The sequence below is a fragment of the Podarcis raffonei genome, chromosome 15 (assembly GCF_027172205.1).
Source record: "Podarcis raffonei isolate rPodRaf1 chromosome 15, rPodRaf1.pri, whole genome shotgun sequence".
NCBI classification, from domain to species: Eukaryota; Metazoa; Chordata; class Lepidosauria; order Squamata; family Lacertidae; genus Podarcis; species Podarcis raffonei.
In genome coordinates this window covers 7,137,726-7,149,838 of record NC_070616.1, presented here as the reverse complement: position 1 = coordinate 7,149,838, position 12,113 = coordinate 7,137,726, and the positions used below count along the sequence as shown (strand labels likewise).

General features: G+C 47.2%; 1 protein-coding gene across 4 annotated transcripts in view; it reads left to right on the top strand.

Annotated features, from left to right (window-relative positions):
- HNF1B (HNF1 homeobox B) overlaps positions 1 to 8,720 on the top strand; it is a 59,960-nt gene extending 51,240 nt beyond the window's left edge. For 2 of the 4 annotated variants that reach the window (XM_053367547.1, XM_053367545.1), the window contains exons 6-9: positions 495 to 627; positions 1,763 to 1,948; positions 3,109 to 3,227; positions 8,095 to 8,720. In XM_053367547.1, coding sequence (XP_053223522.1) covers positions 495 to 627; positions 1,763 to 1,948; positions 3,109 to 3,227; positions 8,095 to 8,115 — 459 coding nt within the window. In that variant the 3' untranslated portion in view covers positions 8,116 to 8,720. Of the gene's footprint in view, positions 1 to 494; positions 628 to 1,762; positions 1,965 to 3,108; positions 3,553 to 8,094 lie in introns of those variants that run through there. The other 2 variants (XM_053367546.1, XM_053367544.1) reach the window with 2 other exon arrangements.
- The last annotated feature ends 3,393 nt before the right edge of the window (positions 8,721 to 12,113 follow it).

Here is a 12,113-nt window from a genome sequence, read left to right as displayed (position 1 = left end):
TGTGTGGTGTTGTGGTAAGTGTGTTGGACTTAGGACCTGGGAGCACCGGGTTCAAATCTCCACTTGGCCATGAAGCTCCCTGAGCGACCATTGGCCAAATGCCATCTCTTAGCCGGACAAGGGTTGTGAGCATAAAATGGGGCTGTGGTAAACAGTGTTAAGTCCCTTGGAGAAGAGGGATGTTAAAGTAATAGTAAATATATAAAAATCTCAGGTGCTACTGGGTTTCCCCCAAAGGAAAATCTGAGGCGAATTGGAAGGCCTCTGCTCAAAGTAAGCATCTCTGGGAATTCTGAGGTAAAACAACAAAAGATTTCCAAAAGGACATACAACAGTAGTAAAGGCTGCATCACAAACCTCTTTGCACAATCTTACTTATTTGTAACTTTTATATCCTGACTTTCTGCCTGTATGAGACACTCAGTGGAGCGAGAGCTGTTTGGCTGACTGTCCATGCCTCAGTTTTGAATTGCCCCTTCTTCTTTTCTTGGCAGATTACGGCGCCAGGAGGTGGGCTTCCCCCGGTCAGTACTCTCACGAACATCCACAGCTTTTCCCATCATAATCCACAACAGTCCCAGAACCTCATCATGGCACCATTATCAGGTGTCATGGCTATCACACAAAGTAAGTGCTTTTCTGCTGGACTGGAAGGCTGTATCTTTCTTTCGTATTTATATGATATGCCATCAGTGTGAAGGGCATTTTAGAGGGAGCAGGAGATAGGTCTCTCCGCTGAGGATCTTACAGCCCAAAGTTCAACAATGGGAGAAGAAACGAGGAAGGCGAGGAAAATGGAAACAGGTGTGAACACGGAAATAACATGTTGTTATTTCAGTTACACATACTTAAGCTTAGGTACAGTCGGATAGGTATAGCCAACATGGTACCCACCAGATGTTGTTGGACTGCAGCTCCCATCTGCCTCAGGCAGCATAGCCAATGGGAATGGATGATGGGAAATGTAGTCCATCATTTGTATGGGAAGCACCACATTAGCTGTCTGCAGCAGAGCATGTGGTGACGAAGGGGTTGGACCAGAGGCTTCATAGAAAAAGTGAGCTTTGAAGAGGGGAAGGAAGGAAGGCTTTTTTGGGCTAGCTGTGGATTGCATTCAGTGGTAGTCATACACAGAATAAACCCATTCATGAACATAGCTAACTTAGGTCTACTGATCTCATTGGGTTTACTCTGAGTACACCTTTACCTTTACCTTTTTTTACTCTGAGTAAACTTTAGAGACTTTCATTAAGAATTTCTAGAAATTTTATACAGTGGTACCTCTACTTACGTGCCCCTCTTGTTACATATCCTTCAGGATACGCATGTGGCAAACCTGGAAGTGTATTTCTGGGTTTCGTCGCATGTGCATGTCCAGTAGTGTTCTATTGTGCCGTGCGCATGTGCAGAACAGGCGCCTCCGGTTGTGGAAGCCTCGGGATCCGACTGGAGCTCTGGAACGGATCTTGTCCACAACCGGAGGTACCACTGTACCACCGTGTGTGAATCAAGGCAGGAAGGTAATTGATGTACGTTAGGAATAATCTGAGGGACCTTTTCCAGCTCAAGGAAGCATTCCCTTGTAGGAATTGTGTGACAGTGGTGGTCAGAGCCGGAAGCAAAGTGGGAACAGCAGCGGAGGAGACTCTTATACCTTTGCACTGTGGATTACATTCCGGACATGCAGAAAGCTGCAAGGGCCCAGATTCCTCACCCTGCTCTAATTTGTTTCCCCTTTCCTCCTCTCCCCTCTCTCTCCCAGGCCTAAACAGTTCCCAAGCACAGAGCATCCCCGTCATCAACAGCGTGGCCAGCAGCCTGGCAGCCCTGCAGCCCGTCCAGTTCTCCCAGCAGCTGCACAGCCCCCACCAGCAGCCCATCATGCAGCAATCGCCCAACCCTATGGCACAGCAGCCCTTCATGGTGACGCAGCTGCAGAATTCACACAGTAAGGATCTTGTCAGGTATTTCCCGAGGTGAAAAGAGCGACTAATTGTGCCCACGTCTCCACCTTACGTTTAAAGCGGTATTATACCGCCTTCACAGCCACGGCTTCCCCCACAGGATTCTGGGAGCTCCTTGGGGAAGAGGGATTGATTGTTAAACTGCTCTGGGAGATAACAGCTCTTTGTGGGAAAGAAGAGAGTCCCTAAGAACTCTCAGAACCCTTAGTGGGCTACACTTCCCAGGATTCCTTGGGGGAAGCCATGATGCTTTAAAGTGCTACAGGAAGGCTTTAAATGTATGATGCAGATGTGGCCGAGGTGCTGTCTGTCTATATTGTTGGGAGGAGCAGTTGCTACAGGGGCCAGAATTTTAAAATGTTGAATCTCCTTCCTGGTTGCCAGTTTCCCAGAAAAAAAACCAGAATCTGTGAATCACTGCCTTAGCGAAAGTAGGGTTTGCCTTGCTTTTTACAGAACACAGCCCTGCCTGGTCCAAGTCCAGTTTAAAATAAAGAACCCTAAGGCGGGAGAGTTGGAGGGGCCTGGACAGCAGACTGAGAAGCGAAAACAGGGCAGAAGGGGCACTGTGGTGTAGTGGTTAGACCTGGGTTCAAATCCTCATTTGGCCTCAGAGCTTACAGAGTGATGTTGGGGCCACTCAGTCTTTCTTAGCTTCAGTTCTGTCACTGGTTTGTTCCAAGGATAAGGGATGGCAGGGGCACTACGTTAGGGGCATAAGAATTGATTTCTGTTCTGACCCATATTTATTGCATGCAGCACTGTATCTATTCCGCTGCGGTTCAGCTCCCAATATTACATTATTTGCCTTGCTGTCTGCTGTGGTGGGAATTTACATAATTATTATGTAATTATTCAGTTTCCAAGCTGAAAACAACAGCAAATACCAACTGCATTCACTTGATTGGTTTCTGTTCTGGATGGGGGACCAATAAGTGTAATTTGTGCTCCCGCTTCCATTTCTAACAAATTTTAAAACTCCGTAAAATAAAACCCCCAACTAATAATATAAGAGTCATCATCTCTTGGAGTGAGTCTTTCTCCATTGATGGGGTGAGTCCGTTTATAGTTGCACGCTAAAAGGGCTGCCTGTCTTCCCCACTGCCTCACATGACAGAAGTGCTGTTGTCGTTTCCCTCCACAGTGTACGCGCACAAGCAGGAACCCCCTCAGTATTCCCACACATCCCGGTTCCCTTCAGCCATGGTGGTCACGGATACCAGCAGCATCAGTTCGTTAACCAATATGTCTTCCAGTAAACAGGTAAATAATGATCAGCCAAGTCTTCTTTGTGGAAACTGGTACGCCAAATAAAGCCACAGATTCAGAGCACAGCCCGATATGAGCTGGGGTTCTGCCAGCCTCCTAGCTGACTGACAACACTCCTATACAACTAGAGTTGCCACATCTCCTGAGGGAGGCGAGCCCTGGAGTTAGGGGCTGGAGCCTAATAAGATGAGGAAGGGCCTAACAATGTGTTAGCACTTGGAGGGTCTGAGGAAGAACCTTGTTGTGCCTAGTTCCTCAGGGGTGGGATTTGAAGTCAGGAAAGGATAGTCCTGCCCTTACACCTCCTCTTTTTATGAAACCTTTGGAGACACGTTAGTGCACCCTCCTCCAAAAAATAGAATAAAATTCCCTAACCAGTCCATTTTGCTGTAAATGGCCTGAGCCATTTAGCGAGGAGTTCTAACAAAAGGTCCTCTTTTCTCCTGCTTTAAAGGCAGCTTTGCAGACCGTGGGAAATATTCAGCCTTTTATTGATTAACAGATAGTTAGAGGAGAAAACCTTGAACTTCTCAACAGATAAGCTTTCGCGTTTTAAAAGAAAACAAGGCGTGCCAAAATTATTATAATGGGCTGGGTTAAAGAATGTCTAGAACGAGAGCTTGGATTCCCATACAGGGCCAGTGTTTCCTGGAGGTTGTGCAGAAGGGGCTGATGAATGGAAGTCTCTGTGGGTGCTTACAGCCGGGGTTTTCATGCATGGGTGCATTGAGAAAAGGCCACCAATTGCTCAGTGATTAGAGCACATGTTTCACATGCAAAAGGTTCCAGGTTCAATCTTGAGCCTCTCCAGGGAATGTCTCCATTCTAAAACCCCGGAGAGCTGCTGCCAGTCAGTGTAGATAATACTGAGCTAAATGGACAAACGGTCCGACTTGGTGTCAGGCAGCTTCCTATGTTCCTAAGTCCTAACCTCCTAGTGGTGCAGCAATAAAAGTGCTAGCACATTTGGAAAGGGTCCGTTATGGTTTCAAAATGGATGGAGGAACTGCGTTTTGAGATTCCTGCTTTGCAGGGGGTTGGACTAGATGACCAGGGCTCCCTTCCAACTCTACATGGTTCTATGATTCCACAGAATTTGATTTGACTGGAACTTCCATCCCCTGGCAGACTGCTGAATGGGGCTAAGTCTAGTTTAACTCATCATCATGACCAGCCTAGTAACGCCAAACATGGTTCAATGAGAAATGGGTGTGAAACCCCCTTGGAGAATTTCCCTCTTAGCTAAAGTTTAATTATCCCCCTAAAAATATTCATCAGATATTTTTGCCTGATGCGACAACCTCATTCCAGTCCTAAGGATGTCTATAAACATACAAATAACCCTCCAAGACATTTTGCCTGGTTTGGTAAGGATGCTTTTGAGAAATCCCTCAATCGTTTTGCCTAAGAAAGAACCATGAGATTAGGTCTCATCACAAGCAGTTCAGATCCATCACAGCCAGTGTGTGAAATCTGTGTGTGCACAAAAATAATTTCCCCCTCTAGTTTACACCAATTTACAACACTGAGCTTTTGGTCACCTTGTCTGGAGAGTTCCTTCTGGACATCTTCAGTTTCCACCATCCTGCCTGATTTGTTTATATGAGCATGTTGTCCATATTGGTTGGTGGCAACCGTCTGGATTTGGAACCACATGGGGCCTTGCAGAGAAGTGTTTACCACACTGCACTGGAAGGCGAAAGTGTTGTTTTCAAGGCCCCCCACTCCTGTTGGGTTCCCACCCTTTGTAGTGAGCTGGAGAAACCGCTTGCCCACCATTCGCCATCAGTCAAGCAATCAGGCGCATCCACACCACCGGGGGAAGAAGACCATTTCCTTAGCAAGGCTCTATCGATTCATCTGCCAGGCACTCAGCCATAACTTTGTCCTTGATTGATTATTCCATCTTGCCCTCCAGTTGACTTTGATGCTTGCGTGTTGGAACAAGCCCTCCTGGATTCAGGAAGCGTCCTCTTAATCAAAACCCAGCAAGATGCTGCTTGCTCAGCCTCGCTGGGGCAGTCAAACGTGGGCATGGGTGCTGGTGGTAAAGAAAACTCAGAAGAGAGCTGTTTGGGATAATCGGCAGCAATTAGCTGTTTCGCCATATTTATATTTATATTCAGCCATTTTCACACACACACACACACACACACGAGTGCATAATCAAAAACAATTACTAAGTTGTTTATATAAAATAATACAAAAAAATTATTGTTATTAAATTTATTTGTTTGATTCCCATAAAAATACCTTGTTATAATGAGGCTATTATTGGACTGTAATTGAAAACTAATAAAAATTATTATCAAGAAAAATACCTTGAAGCAATTTGACAGCAAAAACATCAACAATAAAAACTACCATTATGTCGAAACAATTAAAGCAATTCCACATGTCAAAATGACTGCCATACACATACACAAAACAATCAGAAGCAATTCCATATTGTAACAACATATTAAAAACAATTTCATATGTAAGAACAATTTCAAACCCAAGTACAGATAGAGACTGGAATAAATATACCTATATATGTATTTTTAAGCTGCCTTTCAGACTGTATCCTTCTTAATGTGACTTGCATTAATAACAGTTAACAAACATTAGAGCATACAATCCAGTTTACAGTATAAACAGTCAATTTAAATAAATCCAATATAATAAGAAGAGCCTGCTGGATTGAGTCAGTGGCCCATCTAGTCCAGCATCCTGTTCTCACAGTGGTCCACCAGATGCTTGTGGGGAAACCAGCAAGCAGGGCCTGAGCTCAATAGCACTCTTCCCTTTTGTGGTTTCCAGCAATTGGTATTCAGAAGCATTGCTGCCTCTGGCAGTGGAGGTAGAACATAGCCATTGTAGCAAGTAGCTATTGAAAGCCATAGAACCATAGAACTGTAAAAGTGGAAGGGACCATGTCCAACCCCCTGCAATGCAGGGTGGGGTTTTTTTGCCCAAGGTGGGGTTCAAACCCACAACTCTGAGATTAATTGTCTCATGCTTTACCGACTGAACTGTCCTAGATGTCCTCTTTGAAAGCCATCCAAGTTGGCAGCCATCACTGCCTCCTGTGGGAGCGAGTCCCATAGTTGAACTTTGCTCTGGGTGAAAAGGTATCTTCTTTCGTCTGTCCTGAATCTTCCAACCTTCAGCATCATAATACAGTTCAGTAGTCAGCAGCAAAGACCCCAGCAGTAGCACGTGCAATCAAACCTTCAGATAACAGCCACAGAAGATGCTTTTTTAAAATCCTTTTTAAAAAGCCCTTTAAAAAACATAACAAAAAACTTGAACTGATGCAGCCGGCTGCATATTTACCAGACACTGAGGAATTGGGGATGAGGTCAGACGGGTTCAGAGTGGAATGGTCCTTGGTGCCATCTCCAGATGTCCCTACTAAGCCAGAAATACTTGCACAAGAGAAGCTCATTGTGCAAGTAGCTCTCTAGTCCAAGGAGGTTGCTTTGCCTTCCTCTGACTTGGGAGGACTCCAGCTCAGAAGCCCTAGTGCAGAAATAGCCCTCCAGAGGTTGCTGGATTACAATTCTCTTTATCCTTGACCATTGGCCAGGCTGGCTGAGGCTGATGGTCGATGGAAACCCAACAACATCTGGAGGGCACCATGTTGGCTACCACTGTGTCCTAGTGCAACTGCATTCTCCCCTGCTCTATCAGAGCCAGCAAGTGCTATAGCAGGGTGGGCCCCTTGAAACGAAGAGGCTCATCTCAGCTAGCTACTGAGATGGAGATGGAGCTCCTATTTCAGGCTCAGTTTGAGGGTGGCTGGTGCTGAAGCAACATTTGAGTGCTGCTCTTATGGAGCAGCCAGGCTGAGCTCTGCAGGGAACTGTCCAAGGTGCTACTGAAGCCCCGCCCTGTCTCTGTACTTTAACCTAACCAGCTGAACCGATTTGTAAATGTCTGGAACCTTTCACAGTGGTCCCATCCACACACACACCATAACAAACAACAATAACAACAACAATAATTGTATACCGCCCTTCATGTGTAGATCTCATGGCGGTTTACAGCATAAAAATGTAAGATCAAAACACCATCCTATAGTGTAAAAGGGACGCGGATGGTGCTGTGGGTAAACCACAGAGCCTAGGACTTGCCAATCAGAAGGTCGGCGGTTCAAATCCCCGCGACGGGGTGAGCTCCCGTTGCTCGGTCCCTCCTCCTGCCAACCTAGCACGTCAAAGTGCAAGTAGATAAATAGGTACCGCTCCGGCGGGAAGGTAAACGGTGTTTCCGTGTGTTGCTCTGGTTCGCCAGAAGCGGCTTAGTCATGCTGGCCACATGACCCGGAAGGTGTACACCGGCTCCCTCGGCCAGCAAAGCGAGATGAGCGCCGCAGCCCCAGAGTCGGTCACGACTGGACCTAATGGTCAGGGGTCCCTTTACCTTTACAGTGTAAAGAAATGCTCTTTTCTCCAAGGTAATCTTTTTGTACATGGCAGGTGTGGGAAACCCTTTTGACCCTGAGGGGCCACATTCCTTTCTGAGCAACCTCCTGGGGGCCACATGCCAGTGATGGACTAGGCCAAGAGGCAAAAGTGGGCACAGCAATGAATGTAAACATTACCATTGTGCAGTAGGCTAGCTGATACACACACACACCCTTCTCTGTCCTCCCATTTCAACAAGCAAGAGGCATAATCAGAGTTCAATGACACATTCCAGCTGGGGAAGAACACTCAAGGAGGGCTTGAGGCCTGGCCAGTGTGGGGGTGGCCTGGGGAATTCAGAGGCCTGGACGTCTTTAGCCCCTGGGCCTGAAGTTCTCCACTCCTGGTATATGACTTCTAACCTCTGCCTCCCTCTTCTTTCCCTCCCTTCATACCCCTGCCCCTTTTAGTGTCCGCTGCAAGCTTGGTGATGCTCCATACCTCACTTCCTTTGCCTATAGCAACCAGAGATTATTTCCCCTCATCATCCTGCCAGCGAGCCACGACAGAGTCCTGGGGCCAGGAGGTTATCAAGAGGTCTGGCGCCATACCAAAGAGAGCCCACCAAACCTGGCGAGAGGGCTGGAAGTTTCAAAGACAAAACATTTCGGTGACTTTTGCAACGGGTGCAAAGATGACATCCCTGTGGGTCTCTGTCACACCACACCCCCCAGCCCACAGTATTTTCCAAGACTTACTGTCTTTTAAGGATTTTGAAAGTATTTTTCCTTCCCTGGGGGCATTTCTTTGCGAGAGAAGTGAGAACAAAATGGATATTGGACTGAGGAGGAGTTTGGAGAGAGTGCAAAAGCTGAAGATCAATCATATTTATAAAAAGTTACATTCCTCTACCAAAATGGACCAGAGAGTGAAATTGGGGCTGTTACTTCAGGTTGTGGAGGATGAGCTGCCTGTGCTGTCGAACTGAGCCAACGGAACTGTATATAGAGAAACGCGGTGATTTCCCGGCTCCTCCCTTTCCTTCCCCCCCACAGCCTACCCAGAGAGATTTATATATTAAAGAAAGTTAATGTTGTCCAATGGATGTAAAAGAAATTAAGTGCAATGTTCCCCACTTGTACATAGAACAACAAGATCTCTTTATTATTTCTCTCTCTCTTTTTGGGAAGGGCAGAAGTTAAGTTTGCAGTAATCCCAGGGGTTTTTGTTTGTTTAGAGTTTTTTTTAATACACACAAGAGGGAAGGAGAGAATAACCTGAGAACATAAGAGCTTGCTGGATCAGGCCAGTATCCCACTTTTCCCACAGCATATTGCCTCTGACTGCAGGTAGAACACCTCCCTCGTGGGTATTTGTCTTGTCTCCCATATTCCTAGCCAAATGCGATCATTTACCAGCATTCCCTATGGTGTGTTTCGGGTGGGGAGATAGAAAGGATTATGGTCCAAGCGATGTCAGAACTGAAGACTGAAAGTAACACTTGGATTATTGGCCACTGTCAGGCTTCGGGGAATCAGATTCCTCCCCCGGTGGCAGTAATTAAACAGATCAAACGAAAGGGAGCATTCTTGCCAGATAGTTTCTTTAATCATCACAGCGAGAGACAAATGAATGCATATCTCTCTAAAAATGGCGTGGGTCCTAGTTAAGGTTCACCCCCTCTGTCCCCATTAATCTACGTCACTCCTACGTTTGGTAATCTGATCTTGTTGCCTCTGCGCTTTCTGTTCTATCACTCTCGGAGCCCGTCTAGTCCTAGGCGAAGGGGAGTCAGGAATGCTGTCCAAGGACACTGAATCTGCCAGCTGTTCTAGCTGTTCTTCTAGCTGTTCCTCACCCAATATTTCCCAGCTTTCCCCCTCTAAACTATGCCCCTCTGCAAACCACTGTTCTAAATCAATACTCTCCTCCTGCCCTTGGGAAGGTTCAGGAGAAGGTGGGGGGGGGGCTCCCACCATTCCTCCAGCCCCTGACATCCACATTCGACCTGGGCAACATTGCAAGGGCCACCTACCAAGGGTGAGTGTGCCCAGAACACATGCAGCATTCTCCATCCAGGCAAGCAAGAAATACCATCTCAGTTCAAGGACACCTTCTGGCCAAATACAAATTCATGCAGGAAGGGTCAGTGAGGGGTGTGGCCCGGGCAAAGTCCTGAAGACTGGACAAGAGATGGCTGGAAGACTGCATTTGGCACCTGGTCTCGAGGTAGAGGGTGCCTAACAAAATCTGCCAGCCCTTCTCCCCCTAATTTAAGCCAAACTCTTGCTTCACTGCGGTCTTCTAAATGCAGCAATTCTAGGAAAAGGCCCTCTCCCACCTTCGTAATCCAGGCCACTGCCACGAAAAGGACTGAACTGCATGTCTCAGGCTTGGGTTTATCAACACCATAGACAAATGGTTCTGAATGGTTGCTTTGTCTCTGCAAGGCATGGCCTCATTCCCTTCTGGGCAATGTTTTGGGGCCCACATGCCAGTGGTTGGGAAAGCCAGAGGCAAAAATAAGCACCTTATTAAATGTGAATTTTGCCTCTGTAAAGTAGGCTTGTTTCTACACACACACACACACACACACACCCCAACCATTGCCTCTCTATCCAGACAAGCAAGAGGCATGATCTGAGGGCACAAACCAACTGGCACAAAAATTCAAGGAGGGTGCAAAGCAGGGTTGGCGAGGGGTGTGGCCTGGGAAGGTCCTGAGGGCCCGATAGGGGAGAGGCTGGGGGCCATAGTTGTCTCTTAGGCCAGAACTAGGCCATCCTTGTACTAGGACTTTGAGGAAGAGGTCTAGACCCCCGTTATCAGCAGTGATGCGAGACTCAATTCTTGTTATTCATTGCAAGCCTGGTACCTGGAGACTCCTAAGGAAGGCAGTCTTCCCAATAAAGGATTGAGCCTCTTCCCACCAGCTGCCATCCACTCTCCAGTACCTTCACACAGGAGCAGAGATCACAACTCCACGGTGGCAGGTCCATGAGGGCAAATGGGGCGCTGCCCCACCAACCTCCACCTGCCTGCCTTCTTACAGTCTCAATTGGCATCAGTCCCCACCGGATCACATAAAAGGATTTGTCACAGGGAGGTGTTAGAGCTCTTGGCAGTGGGGCTTGTGGGTTGCCCCTGAAAGGACCTTCAATTCTCAAACAGTGGGGCAGAGTCTGAGAAGAGTCGTCTGGGCCTTGAGAGAAGTAAAGTTTATGCCTGCAGTTGGGTCTCTGGGAGCTTCTGTTCAGGCAGCAGCAAATTCAGGTTGTACACAAAGCCGATTTGTTGCTCCTGTACACCTAGCTCACTTCCACCCCTCCAAAAAAAAACCAACCCACCAGGCTTTTTGCAGTTAGGAAAGTGAAGGTGAATGCACTGTGTAGTTGTAGACAACTCAATAAGTAGTTGGTGCTGCCCAGCCTTCCTTGCAAGCAAATCAGGAGGGATGCTCAATAAACAGATTGTTTGGAAGACACCTCTGTTGCAGCAAGGTGCTAGCTCTCAGTGACCTGTCCATGGTCCTGCAAGCCTTGAGAATGACTATCCTTGCTATGTCTGGAGGCAGTTATAGCCCGGGATCATCCAGACACCCTGAAGTGCATGCCTTGTCAGCCCTGATTCTCTCTAGCATGTCAGTCTTCCGACATCACCTCCTGTTTTCTTGACGGTAAGTGGCACCTGTCCTCCCAGAGGCAGAGCAAGGGCCAAAGGTGAGCAGCTGAGAAACCCCAGGTCCAAACTGCCATGCTGCAATAAATACGCCGTAGCTGCTGCTCAAAACTGGAACTGCCCTTTCTGCAAACTGCAGCGTTTACCATCATGATTAGGGACAGACATACCTGTCAATTTCAGTTCCTCCCGCTTTCTCAGTCTTCCAATCTGAAATCCCGTTCCCCACACCTCCTGCAGCAATTTGCATTAAAAAAACAAATCTTCATGAAAATTCATCAGTATTTTTGTGCTAATTTCTCCAAATAAAAACATATTTTGTATGCAACTTCGCCTATTCCCGCAATCACTTCCTCCTGATATTATGCATTTCTGCATGCTGTTTGCACAAATATGCATTTGTATGCACACTTTCCCCTCATGCAAGGATAAGGAACCCTTTTTCAGCCTGAGGGCCAAATTCCCACTTGGGGAACCTTCTGAGGGCCACATAACAGAGGTGTGTGTGCAGCAAAAGGGTGTGGGACCTAACGTACAGCCCTCTCAATCCAGCCAACCAAGAGGTATAATCCTAGTTAGTTCAATGACACTTTCAAGCCAGTAGGGGGCGGTGCAGAGCAGGGCGTGGCCTGGGTAAGATCCCAAGGGCCGGATACAGAGGCCTGGAGGGCCAAATTTAGCCCCTCCTGCCCTAATACAGTCATTTTTGTACACATCATTGGACAGGGAACTGCATCACAAAATCTAGAGTAGTGTGTACATTGAAAGATGGATGTGTTTCACCTCACCCGTTGGTTTGAAAAGCGTGGAT